At 38.9% G+C, this 15,714-nt stretch overlaps 1 protein-coding gene across 2 annotated transcripts in view; it reads left to right on the forward strand.

Annotated features, from left to right (window-relative positions):
* The window catches only part of ltbp4 (latent transforming growth factor beta binding protein 4), an 80,315-nt gene that overhangs the window by 47,325 nt on the left and 17,276 nt on the right, over positions 1 to 15,714 (forward strand). Inside the window, exons 10-22 of one of the 2 annotated variants that reach the window (XM_039647382.2) lie at positions 2,505 to 2,627; positions 5,458 to 5,622; positions 6,858 to 7,274; positions 8,583 to 8,684; positions 8,841 to 8,969; positions 10,504 to 10,629; positions 10,715 to 10,834; positions 11,415 to 11,534; positions 12,379 to 12,498; positions 12,581 to 12,700; positions 12,776 to 12,895; positions 13,001 to 13,120; positions 14,523 to 14,642. In XM_039647382.2, the coding sequence (XP_039503316.2) occupies positions 2,505 to 2,627; positions 5,458 to 5,622; positions 6,858 to 7,274; positions 8,583 to 8,684; positions 8,841 to 8,969; positions 10,504 to 10,629; positions 10,715 to 10,834; positions 11,415 to 11,534; positions 12,379 to 12,498; positions 12,581 to 12,700; positions 12,776 to 12,895; positions 13,001 to 13,120; positions 14,523 to 14,642 (1,902 nt within the window). The remainder of the gene's footprint in view (positions 1 to 2,504; positions 2,628 to 5,457; positions 5,623 to 6,857; positions 7,275 to 8,582; positions 8,685 to 8,840; positions 8,970 to 10,503; positions 10,630 to 10,714; positions 10,835 to 11,414; positions 11,535 to 12,378; positions 12,499 to 12,580; positions 12,701 to 12,775; positions 12,896 to 13,000; positions 13,121 to 14,522; positions 14,643 to 15,714) is intronic. The other variant, XM_039647383.2, reaches the window with a different exon arrangement.

Raw genomic sequence — 15,714 nt, forward strand, 5'->3', positions numbered from 1 at the left:
TCTATCTATCTATCTATCTATCTATCTATCTATCTATCTATCTATCTATCTATCTATCTGTCTGTCTGTCTGTCTGTCTGTCTGTCTGTCTGTCTGTCTGTCTGTCTGTCTGTCTGTCTGTCTGTCTGTCTGTCTGTCTATCTATCTATCTATCTATCTATCTATCTATCTATCTATCTATCTATCTATCTATCTGAATTACTTGCGTACTCCAAATAATGTCACATGCTAGTAATTACGATGGAATGAAACTTTCACCATTTGTCGATATCTGTGGAATCCAGAGACCGCCGTCCCGGAGGAGAAGCTACGCCATTGTTTTCCACTCTTTATCCTGACCGTAACGGCACACCAGATGGTTTGATAAACACACTGTGAAATCAATTTATCAAGACATAGCTGGAGGTGGTCACAGGGTCAATAACGACAACTCCAGATTTGTTGCGTATCTCTCTTTCTCTCTCTTCACTGAATGCTACACTTCCTCTCCTGCTTCTTCAAACCACTCATTATGTTACATTAACGGTGCTGTATTTCTAACATTGAACAACACAATACAAGGTGTCCTTACAAAACATTCTGAATAGTTTCTTTTTTAAAGTGAATAAATTATGAGGAAAAATATATTTGATCTTTTCAGATTAAGATGGAAATTCATTGTATGGAAATGCACTGTAACTTTCTGGAAAAGACCTTTTATTGAAACTAAGCTGCACTTTTACACGTCAGAAACCTGTCGAAACCTGGCCCGTCCAGTCTCTTACTGTTTATCTGGACATTTGGTGCAGATGCATGTTTTGTATCGCTACACCAATCAGATAGCTGCTGGTCTGGCTAACATGGTCTGACAAACAAATCCTTGTGGAAACAAGCAGGGCCTACACTTTAATATACGTAAACAATACATTTTAAAAGAATATACTTAAGTGCGTACTGTCTGAATGTAATGTTTTCATACACTTGAATGTATGTTATATTCATGAATTACAGTTTAAATTTATAGTAAATGCAGTTAGTTGTGGTTGGCTATTTTAACCAACTTAATCCTAATTTGTAATCATGTAAATCATGCCAAAAACAAGTACTCTATAGTAACCATATGTGACAACTGCCAACCACCTAGTAACACCATAGCAACCCCCCAGAATACTCTAGCAATCTCCTATCAACACATTAGCAACCAGCAGAACACCCTAGCAACTGCCTAGCAACACCATAGCAACCACCCACAATACCCTAGCAACCAACAGAATACCCTAGCAACCACCTAGCAACACCATAGCAACCACCCAGAACACCCTAGCAACCACCTAGAACACCCTAGCAACACCCTAGCAACCACCCAGAAAACCATAACAACCACCTAGCAACACCATAGCATCCACCCAGAATCCCCTAGCAAGCGCCTAGCAACACCCTAGCAACCAGCAGAATACCCTAGAAACCGCCAAGCAAAACCATAGCAACCACCAAGAGAACCCTAGCAACCACCTAGCAACCACCCAGAACACCCTAGCAACCGCACAGATTACCTTAGCAACTGCCTAGCAACCACCCAGAACACCCTAGCAACACCATAGCAACCACAAAGAACACTCCAGCAACCACCTAGCAACCACTAAGAACACCCTAGCAACCACCTGAACAACGTGAATAAGCCATTTCTCAGGCCCAGAACATCGTACAGACATGGTTGTTGACTCCTTTTGCCACTGCAAGCACCACTTCACATTTTCTTCTGGAGATGTACATTCTAGTTACTTCTATTGTCTTTAACTGTATTGCCAAATGTACAAACTGAATTTGAGTGTTTTTGGACACTTAATTGCATGTATTTAGAATTACATGAAAATGTATTACAGTTTAAATGCTATTATTAGTCTTTTTTATTTTTTTGACCCACTTAAGTAGGACTTACAAATATTTTAATAAATTTGTGATTACACATTTATAATGATGAAGTTGCAATTTCGAACATTTAAAAAAGTACTAACTTCACATGTACTATGAAATAACACACTACGATCAAGTATTTTAGTACATTTGTCAACACATCGAAATAAGTGTACTTCTTTAAAGCACGACACGAGTTTATCAAAACATTTAAAAGATACTGTCAACTTTGTAACATTATTACAAAGTGCACTAGGTGTGTTAAAATCATATTAATGAAAGTGTGCTCTCTTTCATTTTTTAATGTTATATTAACTTTTTAATTAGACTTGAAGTAAACTACAAGCCGACATTCGATACCCTAGCAACCACCTAGAACACCCTAGCAACCACCCAGAAAACCATAGCAACCACCTAGCATCACCATAGCATCCACCCAGAATACCCTAGAAACCACCTAGCAACACCCTAGCAACCAGCAGAATACCCTAGAAACCGCCTAGCAACACCATAGCGACCACCAAGAGACATTCAGCGCATGCTTTTTCCACAAGGGTATTGACACACACACACATCAGGTTATGACAGTGATGTTTCCTCCTCTGGTGTAGATATTAACGAGTGTTTGCAGCCGGGTTTCTGTGAAAACGGGAACTGTGTAAACACCCGAGGGAGCTACAGTTGTGTCTGCAAAGAGGGCTACTTACTGGACGCCTCTCATGGGATCTGCATCTGTAAGTACGGGACAGTCGGACACGAGAGGAGGACAGCCACGCCACACACACAGCTACAGCCCTCAGTCATACACAGGCCAATGCTAACACATCATGAGTTTCAAATCCACACTACAAAGCGAACGCAAATGAGTGAAGGCTTTGGCTGTGTGGCGCTGTGGGTCTGTTGGCACTGCTTGAGAGATGCCCGTCGGCTCCGTGCATATATGCATCCTTAAATCCAGGCCTATCCTGACTGATCGCTCCGTGTTTTCTGGTGTTCTGGTGCCTCTTTCTGCCTGAGTTTTTGCATCTGGGAAATTCTGTGACTCTGTTTTAATCAAGTTTTCCTCTTGTCTGAATCTTGTCAAGCCTTCTTGAGATTCTGAGCATGGTAAGTGTACCAATGCCTGCTGTGTACGTTGTTGTTATTGCAGTGATTTGCTGAAGCTGATCTGTGGCTCTGTGGCTGATTATTGTGTGCCTGGCTCTACTTTAAACTTTGTTTGTGCTGCTGAACCAATCAAAGCGCCGAAAGTGTAAAGAATGATGTCAATGTAGAATGAGTAGCAGAAATATTTATTTCCTTGGGGCTGTTGTGTTAAGCTATGTGCGCAAGTGTGACGTCCATGACAAACGCAACCAACTTGAAGGAATTGTTCCCAAAAGAAGCATTTACTCCCAACCTCAACCCCGTACGACCTTCCTTTCTTCCGTGGAACACAAAAGGAGATGTTTTGCAGAACGTCCAAGCTGCTCTTTTCCCATACAATGAAAGTAAACAGTGATTAACAGTTTAAGTTGTGCACTAAATTATTAGTAATTATTAGGGGGGGGGGGGGGGGGGGGTCTGCAAATTATTATTAGTTATATTGTTTAAAAGCAAGATTTCAGTGATTTATTTACTCAATTCTAAACAGTTACTCACACTCTATAATGTTAATGCACTGAAAGAGATACATTCTTATAGAAGCTTGTAATAATAATAATGCGACTTTTTATCTCACAATTTCGAGATATAAAGTCAGAATTGTGAGATATAAATTTGCAACTGAGAGATAAAAAGTCACAATTGTGAGAAAAAAAAGAGATTTTTTTTCTCACAATTGCGAGTTTACATCTCAAAATTCTGACACATTTTCTCATATTCTCATGTTTATATCTCACAATTCTGACTTTACAACACACAATTTCAACTATATCTCGCAATTCTGACATTATATCTCGCAATTCTGACGTTATATCGCGCCATTATGACTTCACATCTCGCAATTATGACTTTTTATCTCGCAATTATGACTTTTTGTCTCGCAATTCTGACTTTAAAACACGCAATTGCAACTTAATATCACGGAATTCTGACTTTATATCTCGCAATTATGAATTTATATCTCACAATTCTGACTTTATATCTCGCAATTATAACTTTATATCACGCAATTATGAATTTATATCTCGCAATTCTGACTTTATATCTCGCAATTCTGACGTTATATGTCGCAATTCTGACTTTATATCTCGCAATTATGACTTTATAGCTCGCAATTCTGACTTTATATCTCGCAATTCTGACTTTATAGCTCGCAATTCTGACGTTATATGTTGCAATTCTGACTTTATATCTCGCAATTATGAATTTATATCTCGCAATTCTGACTTTATAGCTCGCAATTCTGACGTTATATCGCGTCATTCTGACTTCATATCTCGCAATTCTGACTATTTCATAATTCTGACTTTATATCGCAATTCTGACTTTATTTCACAATTCTGACTTTAAAACACGCAATTGCGACTTAATATCTCACAATTATAACTTAATATCTCGCAATTATGACTTCACATCTCGCAATTCTGACTTTATAACTCACAATTCTGACTTTATATCTCGCAATTCTGACGTTATATCGCGCCATTCTGACTTCACATCTCGCAATTATGACTTTATTTCACAATTCTGACTTTAAAACACGCAAATGCGACTTAATATCATGCAATTCTGACTTTATATCTTGCAATTATAACTTTATATCATGCAATTCTGACTTTATATTACGCAATTCTGACTTTACATCTCGAAATTCTGACTTTATAACATGCAAATGCGACTTTAGATCACGCAATTCTGACTTTGTATCTCACAAATCTGACAAATAAAGTCAGAATTGCGAGATGTTAACTCTAAATTGAGAGAAAAAAAGTCACATTTGCGAGATAAAAAGTCTCAATTACCTTTTTTATTTTTCATTCTGTGGCAGAAACAAGCTTCTATACATTCGTGACTGTTTCTTCTCAACACAATTAAGTACACTTTTAAAAAGTGCATTTAGTAAGAATTTCACATTAAAAGTTTTCATTTTAAGTGCCTTTTAAGGTGTAACAATAAAAATGCAGTAAAAAACAGACAAAAAAAGTTATTTATAAAGATGTACTGAAGTTCTACTTGTGCGGACCAAAAAAAGCACTCTTAATTAATAATAATGCAAGAGAAACTAATCATTTCTCTTTTTCACAAGGGTATGGCTTCAGAAGTACAGTATGAGTATGAGTTTTGATATCTTGATGCTTTCATTGAATGGAAAAGAGCAGCGTGAACATTCCTTTAAACTCCTGCTTTTGTGCTCCACATTAAAAAACAAAGTCATGCAGGTTTGGAACGACATGAGGGGGACAGAATGTTCATTGTTGGGTGAACTAACCCTTTAAAAGACCACTTAAGTCACTTCAAGAAGCAGTATGATTATAAATGAATGCATTAATATCTGCATGTACGATCGGTTGCATGTTTAGATTCCAATCCCAACCTGTTTCTCCTATATAATTATATTCTGCATTGTTTTTCCGCTCGTAGCGCAGAAGGTGATCTCGGAGGAGAAGGACCAGTGTTTCCGTATCCTGAACCAGGGCTCCTGTTCTCTTCCCATCTTGAGGAACATCACAAAGCAGATCTGCTGCTGCAGTCGAGTGGGAAAAGCCTGGGGGAAGAAGTGCCAGTTATGCCCTTTCTTCGGCTCAGGTGAAAGACTTTTCAGGCACTCAAAGAATGCATTTGTCTTTTCAAATAACTACATTGGAATAAACATATAAGTTTGGGCAAAGAGTCGGAGGAAGGACGGATGACACCGCTGAGAACGTTACGTCTTAGTACAGAATATTGAAACAACATGATTTGGTTTTAACACAAAGAGTCCAAATGTTCCTCAATGACCCCGTCCCACCCACACCACCAGCAATATTTCTTTGAAAATGTCTGAAGGAATATCAAAGGAGATTTACTGTGTGATTTGTCTGTCTTCGCTTAAATACCACAAGTTGTGGTTCTAACGCTGTCCCGGTTGACCCTTCCCGTTCCTGGCTCAATGCACTAGTTCACTTCAGAATGTAAATTTCCTGATGATTTACTCACCCCCAACTCATCCAAGATGTTCATGTCTTTCTTTCTTCAGTTGAAAAGAAATTAAGGTTTTTGAGGAGAATATTCCAGGATTTTTCTCCATATAATGGACTTCAATGGGAACCAAACGGTTCAAGGTCCAGATGTGAGTTTCAGTGCAACTTCAAAGCCTCAACACGATCCCAGTCGAGGAATAAGAGTCTGATCTAGACAAACCATCTCTCATTTTATAACAAAAACAAACATTTATATATTTTTAACCACAAATGCTCGTCTTGCACATTCACGATTTTCACGATAATCACGTTGGAAAGGTCAAGCGGTAACCTTGATGTAGGCGGTAAAGAGTATCTTGAAAATCGTCTGACATTAGTTTTTACCTTCTATTTATTTATTTACTGTAAAGGGTGTTTGATTTAGTAAACACTAGGTCTTCCACCGTGACCTTTTCAACGTGATAACGTAATGTGTGGCGGATCACAGCTAGTGCTAGACGAGCATTTGTGGTTAAAAAGAATATAAATGTTTATTTTATTTAGAAAATGTCCACTGGTTTGTCTAGATAAGACCGTTACTCTTTGTCTGGGATCGTGTCGAGACTTCGAACTCACATCTGGACCTTCGACCCAATTGGACCCCATTGAAGTCCATTATATGGAGAAATCCTGGAATGTTTTCTTCAAAAACCTTCATTTATTTCGACGGAAGAAAGAAAGACATGGACATCTTGGATGACTTGGGGGAGAGTAAATTATCAGGAAATTATAATTCTGAAGTGAATTACTCCTTTAAGAATCCAAACAATGCAACTGGATTAGATGTTTACAGGTATTCAGCATGTAACCTTGTGTTCACAGCTGCCTTCAAGGAGATCTGTCCTGCTGGACCGGGTTACCATTACTCGGCTTCGGCTGTCAAGTTTAACCAGAGACTAGCCGAGGTGCTTGACACCGGCGGGCCGCCCTTGGTCTCTGAAAATGGTCGTACATCCTCACAGGGCATAGGATCCCAACCTGAAAGCTCACTGTCAACCAGAATCCAACAACCGACCAACACGCAAACCATCAGAGTCCAACAACCCTCCATCTCTCTGTCCACGAGACCACAGAAACCCAACGCGGGTCCACAGACCGGCACGGTCATCACTATAACTCAACCCAATCCAAACCTGTCCACTGGTGGCGGCTCTCAAACCACAAACACCAGATTTCAGCCCTCCGGTGTTCGTCCCGGGAATGCCGCCTCAACCAACCAGCCGGCCAGAGCCAACACGCGTGAGTCCCAGCGCTCCTTATAAACGTATTTATTAACCCACAGTTGTGTAGGCAGGGTTTCTGCAGACTTTTTAAAAATCAAATAAGACTTTTTTTAAGAACTGAAGAAATAAAAATGTAAACTGTACCTTAATGCGTGAATACTGTACATTAGGTACATTAAAGGTGCATTGCGCAACATTTTATGTTAAAAATACCCGTTTTTCTAACCCATACTTGCTTAAACATACTTGCCCTTCTCTGATCACTGCGATCGCCTCTATAATCCTGTACAGTGAAATAAATAAGAGGGATTCGGGACGGATTTGAGACTGTGACATCATGCGCGTTTACGCTCACCAGGCAGGTTTGTGTATTCGCCGCCATTCTCCGTATCTCCGTATCGTAAGACAACTCGAGCGACAAAACTTTAGTCAACTTTTCACAAAAGTAGACGATGGATTCAAAGAGATCGGCTTGTAGTTCATTCCAAACCCCGACGCAAACTCCACTTAAGACAAAGAAAACACAACTTCTGTCGAGTGCCAGCCGTCGGAATAAGACGAGAGTCGACATCGGGAAGCTTTCAACAAATGGAGAGATCTCCGGTCGGCTCTAGGGCTCAAACGGGTCCTATACAAAGTTATATTGTTCATAAGCGTGTTTCCATAATAATACAATCATAAGTGGATACAGTAAGCACATAAAACAGTCCAACATGGAGACTACCGAAGTTTTTACACACATAAGTGTGTAATTTACTCAAAATGCCTTTCCTTTCATATATTTAAAATGACTTGCAGATACCTCTGAAGACATTATGACTGTAACAAAAGATTTGTGCAGCTGATGCTCCTTTGGTTATTAACAGCTCGTGCAAGAGCGTGCGCACCTCTAGTTGCAGTTTCGCTTTTCGCCAGAGGGGGCGTAGTTCTGCAAATCTCAGAGACTTGCACAATGCACCTTTAATGCATGAATACTGTACATTAGGGGAGTGCAATATTGACAATATTTTGCTGGTACCATGGCTGGTTTAGGCCTGTTGTTGACGGCTGACTCACAAAGATATTCACATTCTATGGGGGGTCAGTTAACAACAGTGACCAAAAAAAAAACAGTTTTTATTATTAAGGGGCAAAATTTGTCACCTTAAATTGGTTTCCAGAGACATTTTAACATGTAACTTATTAGTAAGTATGCATCGTCTGTCAAATTCTAACAGTCTGTTTGAATGATAACAGTAGTAGCGTGAGTGACAGCGTTTCTTATAAAGTTATTTATTAACGCACAGTTGTGGAGTTGTGTTTAATCCAATTGAATTGTTTACAGCTGTTGTCCGTACGCAAACCAGCCGGCCCTCGGTTAACAGACAGCCAGTTTCTCCAGTCAGACCTCCTGTGCCGACAGCCCGACCACTGCTGACTCGACAAGGTAAGCCTTTTGGAAAAGAGCACTTAATACAGAAATAATACATTTTAATATGCAATAATATACTTTCATGTAATGTTTTCAAACACTTAATTACTTGTTATTAAATGAAAATTTTATGAAATGACCTGAAATTGAATCAGTGTGTGTGTCCCCCAGATGCCCGAGCGTGTGAATTGCGACCTCAGGTGTGCGGGTCGGGTCGCTGTATTGACCTGCCAGGTGGCAAACACACGTGTGTGTGTAACACGGGATATATACTCAATCCTCAGCTAGGCCAATGCCAAGGTATGAACCTGGGAGTCAATGCATGACTAAGGAAATACTGCAGACTTACACTCCAAAGAAGATATATACACACTCACCTAAAGGATTATTAGGAACACCTGTTCAATTTCTCATCAATGCAATTATCTAATCAACCAATCACATGGCAGTGTCTTCAATGCATTTAGGGGTCAAGACAATCTCCTGAACTCCAAACTGAATGTCAGAATGGGAAAGAAAGGGGATTTAAGCAATGGTTGTTGGTGTCTGAGTATTTCACAATCTGCTCAGTTACTGGGATTTACACACACAACCATTTCTAGGGTTTACAAAGAATGGAGTGAAAAGGGAAAAACATCCAGTATGCGATGGCAGTCCTGTGGGCCAAAATGCCTTGTTGATGCGAGAGGTCAGAGGAGAATGGGCCGACTGATTCAAGCTGATAGAAGAGCAACTTTGACTGAAATAACCACTCGTTACAACCGAGGTATGCAGCAAAGCACAACACACACAACCTTGAGGCGGATGGGCTACAACAGCAGAAGACCCCACCGGGTACCACTCATCTCCACTACAAATAGGAAAAAGAGGCAACAATTTGCAAGAGCTCACCAAAACTGGACAGTTGAAGACTGGAAAAATGTTGCCTGGTCTGATGAGTCTCGATTTCTGTTGGTAGAGTCAGAATTTGGCGTAAACAGAATGAGAACATGGATCCATCATGCCTTGTTCCCACTGTGCAGCTGGTGGTGGTGGTGTAATGGTGTGGGGGATGTTTTCTTGGCACACTTTAGGCCCCTTAGTGCCAATTGGGCATCGTTTAAATGCCACGGCCTACCTGAGCATTTCTGAACTTGTCCATCCCTTTATGGCCACCATGTCCCCATCCTCTGATGGCTACTTCCAGCAAGATAATGCACCATGTCACAAAGCTGGAATCATTTCAAATTGGTTTCTTGAACATGTCAATGAGTTGACTGTACTAAAATGGCCGCCACAGTCACCAGATCTCAACCCAATAGAGCATCTTTGGGATGTGGTGGAATGGGATCTTCGTGCCCTGGATGTGCATCCCACGAATCTCCATCAACTGCAAGATGCGATCCGATCAATATGGGCCAACATTTCTAAAGAATGCTTTCAGGACCTTGTTGAATCAATGCCATGAAGAATAAAGGGGGTCAAACACAGTATAAGTATGGTGTTCCTCATAATCTTTAGGCGAGTGTATGGGTTTCCAAATGCTTGGGATTATAGCAGGATTCCTCTTTTTCTCATTGGTGTCTTCCAAGGCTTTTGAAGGTATAAGGTCATAGTGACTTTGCCTAAAGGTCAGCCAGCTCATATATTTGTCATCTCTGTCTCCATCTGCAAATGCTTTAACTGTGGGAATTTCTGTGTACATGTGCATTACATTATTGTAATTTGTAACACACTGAAAGCCTCTTACAATTCAGGAAAAGCACAAGTAATGTATCAGGATACAAGAGCCAGCAATATTAACAGTACCATAATAACCAATCGATGATCGAAGCACCTCTCTCTCTCTCTCCAGACAGAAACGAGTGTCTCTTGACGCCCAGGCCGTGCTCTGTGGGACAGTGTGAGAATACGGCGGGCAGCTTCCGTTGTGTTTGTCCATCGGGATACCAGACCAACTCCCAGCAGACCCTGTGTGTCGGTTAGAGACGTTTCGTTCTTTGTCAATGGTGCTTTATGCATATAATTATTTATGAGATCGGTTAAATCATTGATGGATTCCACAGATTTCGATGAGTGCCGTCAGGTTCCCAATCCCTGTATTAACGGCCGCTGTGAAAACACTCTGGGCAGCTTCAGGTGTGTGTGCAGAACTGGATATAAGCTACTGGAGAACAGCTGCATAGGTAAATCTAATCATGTGACCCATAATGGGTTTCTCAAACCTTTTGGGGGGCCAAAGAACACATAATTATAACAGTGATTAAGCATTTGCTTGCTATAGTTTGTACTCTTGAAATCAAAAAACGTGTAATTCATTGAAATTTATCAACGGTTTATTAAAAGGAACATTTGAAATCCATCTTATCCCCACCCCAATTTAGGTGCTAATGAAATGTAATCAAATTAAAATGCCAAAAGCTTCTTTCAAATTTTTTTTAGCAAAGATCTGCACAACAGAACCATTTTTTTTGACTATTTCTTTAAAAAAAAAAAAGTTTTAATAATTTGTTAATACTCAAAATTGTATTTTGATGGGTCGTCGAGAAGAGTTTCTGTGTGCATTTTTGATATGGTGATAGTTTTCTCAAATGAAATGCTGTTGAAGTCATTTTTAGAGCACCATGAGCATCTCGTGTGTGTGTGTGTGTGTGTGTGTGTGTAGTAGACAAAACTACTCATCCTGGTGTATAATGTGTAGTAATGTGTTTTCTGTATCCAAAAAATAACTCAAATATACTTGATGTGGTGTTTTATTTTCCTCAGACATAGATGAGTGTGTTGACCCGCTCCGGTGTTCGGGTCAGGAGTGTGTGAACTCTCAAGGCTCATATAGGTGTGTTTCCTGTAAGCCTGGCTTTGATCTGCTCAATGGACTATGCTCAGGTAACACACGGCACAGAAATATCACTTTGTAATATTCCTTTTGCAGACTAATCTGAAAAATAAGCTCACTTTAGCATACGTTTACATTAGAGTAGTTCACTTTTCAAAAAACTGAAAAATTCTGATAATTTACTCACCCCCATGTCATCCAGATGTCCACGTCTTTCTTTCTTCAGTCGAAAAGAAATTAAGGTTTTTGATGAAAACATTCCAGGATTTTCTCCATATAATGGACTTCAATGGGGTCCAAACGGTTCAAGGTCCAAATGAGAGATTCAGTGCTGCTTCAAAGGGCTTTAAACGATTCCAGACGATGAATAAGGGTATTATCAAGCGAAACTTATCATTCGTGACTCTCCTGTTCAAACTCGTTCATCAAAGTGAACAAATCTTTTTTCGAGTCATGACTCGAAGGGTCCTAGATAAGACCGTTATTCATCATCTGGAATCGTTTAAAGCCCTTTGAACAGTTTGCACTGAAACTCTCATTTGGACCCCATTGAAGTCCATTATAAGGAGAAAATCCTGGAATGTTTTCATCAAAAACCTTAAATTCTTTTCGACTGAAGAAAGAAAGACGTGGACATCTTGGATGACATGGGGGTGAGTAAATTATCAGTAAAAGTTTTTTTTAAAAGTGAACTACTCCTTTAAGTACTTATTTTGGAAATAATTGTCTGGGTTGTGTTTAGTTTGTTCATGTGTTGTACTCCTTTCAGTGTAGTACTCTCCTTACCCTTACCATCAGCTACTCATTAGTTAATGATTATGTTCACCTGTTCCTTGTTTAGTTTGCTTGTTTACCCTGTGTTAATATGTTCTCGTAATTCTTTCTTTTATTCAGATATTGATGAATGTCGCCGGACCCCGTCCCCGTGTCCCGACGGCCGCTGTGAAAACACACCCGGCAGCTACAGATGCGCATGTCGAAACGGATACAGATTGCAGGCCAACACCTGTGTGGGTAAGAAAATGCTTTTACGTTTAAATAATATACCTTTAGATTATTGTGTTCATGTGTGCCTGGATTGATGTGCACGTTACAGACGTGAACGAGTGTGAGGACCCATTGCAGTGTCCGGGACAGGAGTGTGTGAATTCTCTGGGATCTTATAGGTGTGTGTCGTGCAGACCTGGATTTAGCTTTAAAAATGGAGCATGCTCAGGTAACGACTCGTTTCAACCCATCAGCGTGTGAAATATGTACAGACCCTGAAAGTGGGATGCCGTTATCTGTCCAGATATTGACGAATGCCGTCAGACGCCGTCTCCTTGCTCGAACGGACTGTGTGAAAACACACCTGGCAGCTTCAGGTGTGTGTGCGGAGCTGGCTTCAGATTGCAGGGCGGCACCTGCACAGGTATGATTCTTCATGCAAAACCGATCATGAAAAACTGGGTTTGAAATAAATCCCGTAAGTCAGATGTGTGTGTGTGTGTGTGTGTGTGTGCATGTGTGAACGCAGATGTCAATGAGTGTGAAGATCCATTGCAGTGTCTGGGACAGGAGTGTGTGAACTCTCAGGGATCGTATTGGTGTGTGTCGTGCAGATCTGGATTTAGTCTTAAAAATGGAGCATGCTCAGGTAACTACAACACACTCACATTTAAACCGTTATAATCATATAATTGCATTATAATCGTAACTTAACAATAATTAGGTTCAACTTAAAAAAAAATACTGTTGCAACTGTAAAACCTGATGATGAGTTAGTTCAACTCAAACCGATTGCCTTAAATCATTTAAGTTTATTAACTCAAACAATTTAAGCATAAAAAAATATTTGATTTGTTTCCAAGTAACTAAATAACTTGGGTAAATAAAGTTAATAGTACTAATTAATTACTATAACTTAAATCTATGAAGTGCACTGTAAACCCGAATAAGTTGTCAGAACTCAAATCACTTTTAATAGTATAAACTTAGTTAGCTTTAAAAGCTAATCTGCTGACGTAGTAAATGCTAACATATTAGAAACAGTATGTTATAAGCACTTCTTCTTATAACAGTATGTTATAAAAATTTCTATAAGAAATTCTTCTAAATTAGCATAACAAAACATTAATCACTACTAAATCTCACACTTAACAGTAATCTTACACAAAAAAAACATTATATTGCACTTAATTTTAGCATTTACACACTCTTTCGAGTGCCATCGGCAAGGCATGCTGGGAAATAGATATCCCAGCCGTTTCAGTTAAACTTAAGTTCGTCTAAATTAAAATAAATTTCATAAAACTCAAAACAATGAGACAGTTCAGTTTACTTAAAATATATCAGCTCTGTGAACTTGAAAGAAAAAGAAAGTGCTAAATACTCATACAAATGAATTTGACTGAACTAATTTGTTGAATTAAGTTAAACCAATTAATTATTTTGACCGTTAGGATTTTATATTTTGTGTTAGAATAACACTGCCTAATTTAACTTGAGTAACTCAAATATTTAAGTTTGCACTTAATTTGAATCAAAAATATTATTTTCCCAAAGACAAAAACATTAACCCAAAGTAAAAAAAAAAAAAACCGATAGGGTCCAATTCTCACTATTAAAGATTTTGCCTGGATACTAATTATTAATAGTTAGTAAGGTAATGGTTAGGTTTACATATTGTAGGATTAAGGGAATGTGGTCAATCATGCAGAATAAGGGATTAATATATGCTTTATAAGTACTAAAATAATAAGCAGCCAATATCATAGCAATATGCATGCTAATTAGCAACTAGTTAATAGTGAGAATGAAACCCTAAACTGAAGTCTTACCAAAAGATAAAGAAAATCGAAATCTATATATTCTGTAGACATAAGCCGAAATGTTGCTTAATAATTGTCAGGTTTATATTCTGTTCTTATTTTAACTTTCTGCCTTGTTTCGGTTTAGTTTCACCCGTCTAGTTTAGTGTTCTTTGTTCTAGTCCTGAGTTTGCAGGAGAGAAAGCATGAAGCTCATTGGATGATGACCAAGTTTTTTATTTGTGTCAGATATCGACGAGTGTCGCCAGACTCCTGGGCTGTGTGTGAACGGCCGCTGTGAGAATAACGTGGGAAGTTTCAGCTGTTTGTGTCCCCCTGGATTCAGACTGGAGGGAAACATCTGCGAAGGTTTGAGCTTCACATGACAAACCTTCTCAAGCTTCTGTGCACTTTAGCATACTTTTAAAAAGAGGACCTTTGGAAATAAGTATGATTTTAATGTAATATTTTCGAACACTTAATTTTATGTCAAATGTGTGAAAATAGACTATAATTCCCACTGAATTAAGACTTCAGTCCATCACTGTAAAACCTGATGAGTTAGTTCAACTCAAACCGTTTGAGGAAACCGATTGCCTTAAATCATTTAAGTTTATTAACTCAAACAATTTAAACATAAAAAAATATTTGATTTTTTTCCAAGTAACTCAATAACTTATTGTTAAGATAACTTGGGTAAATAAAGTTAATGGTACTAATTAGTCACTATAACTTAAATCTGTGTACTCCCAGCCGTTTCAGTTAAACTTAAGTTCGTCTAAATTAAAATAAATAATTTCATAAAACTCAAAACAATGAAACAGTTCAGTTTATTTAAAATATACCAGTTCTGTGAACTTGAAAGAAAAAGAAAGTGCTAAGTACTCATAAAAAATAATTTAACTGAACTAATTAGTTGAATTTAAGTTTGTCCTACTCAAACGGGTTTACAGTGAATTGAATCATTACTTCATGTTACGTAATGCTGACACTGGAGAGGAAGATGGAAGGTGAACATTGAGCTGCATTGATAATAGAGGGGCAGTGATTAGGGTGATGATGCAGGTGTGTGTGTGTGTGTGTGATTGGGAATGACAAAGTCTCTTTAAGTGCACTTAAAGGGATACTCCACTTTTGTTTTGTTTTTTTTTTTTTGTTTTTTTTGTTGGGGGGGGGGGGGGGGGGGGGGTTCTCTCAGTTTACAACTCCCCGAGAGTTAAACTGTTGAGTTTTATCGTTATTGAATCCATTCAGCCGATCGCCGATCTCCGGTTCTGGCGGTACCACTTTTAGCATAGCTTAGCATACATCATTGAAGTGGACAAGACCATTAGCATTTCTCCAAAAAAAAAATGTTATTGTAATTTTATTGTAATTTAAAACTTGACTCTTCTGTAGTTACATTGAGCACTAAGGCTGATGGAAAATGTATAGTTGCGAT

Source organism: Pimephales promelas, chromosome 10 (assembly GCF_988280905.1).
Source record: "Pimephales promelas chromosome 10, fPimPro1.hap1.1, whole genome shotgun sequence".
In the NCBI taxonomy this organism is placed as follows: domain Eukaryota; kingdom Metazoa; phylum Chordata; class Actinopteri; order Cypriniformes; family Leuciscidae; genus Pimephales; species Pimephales promelas.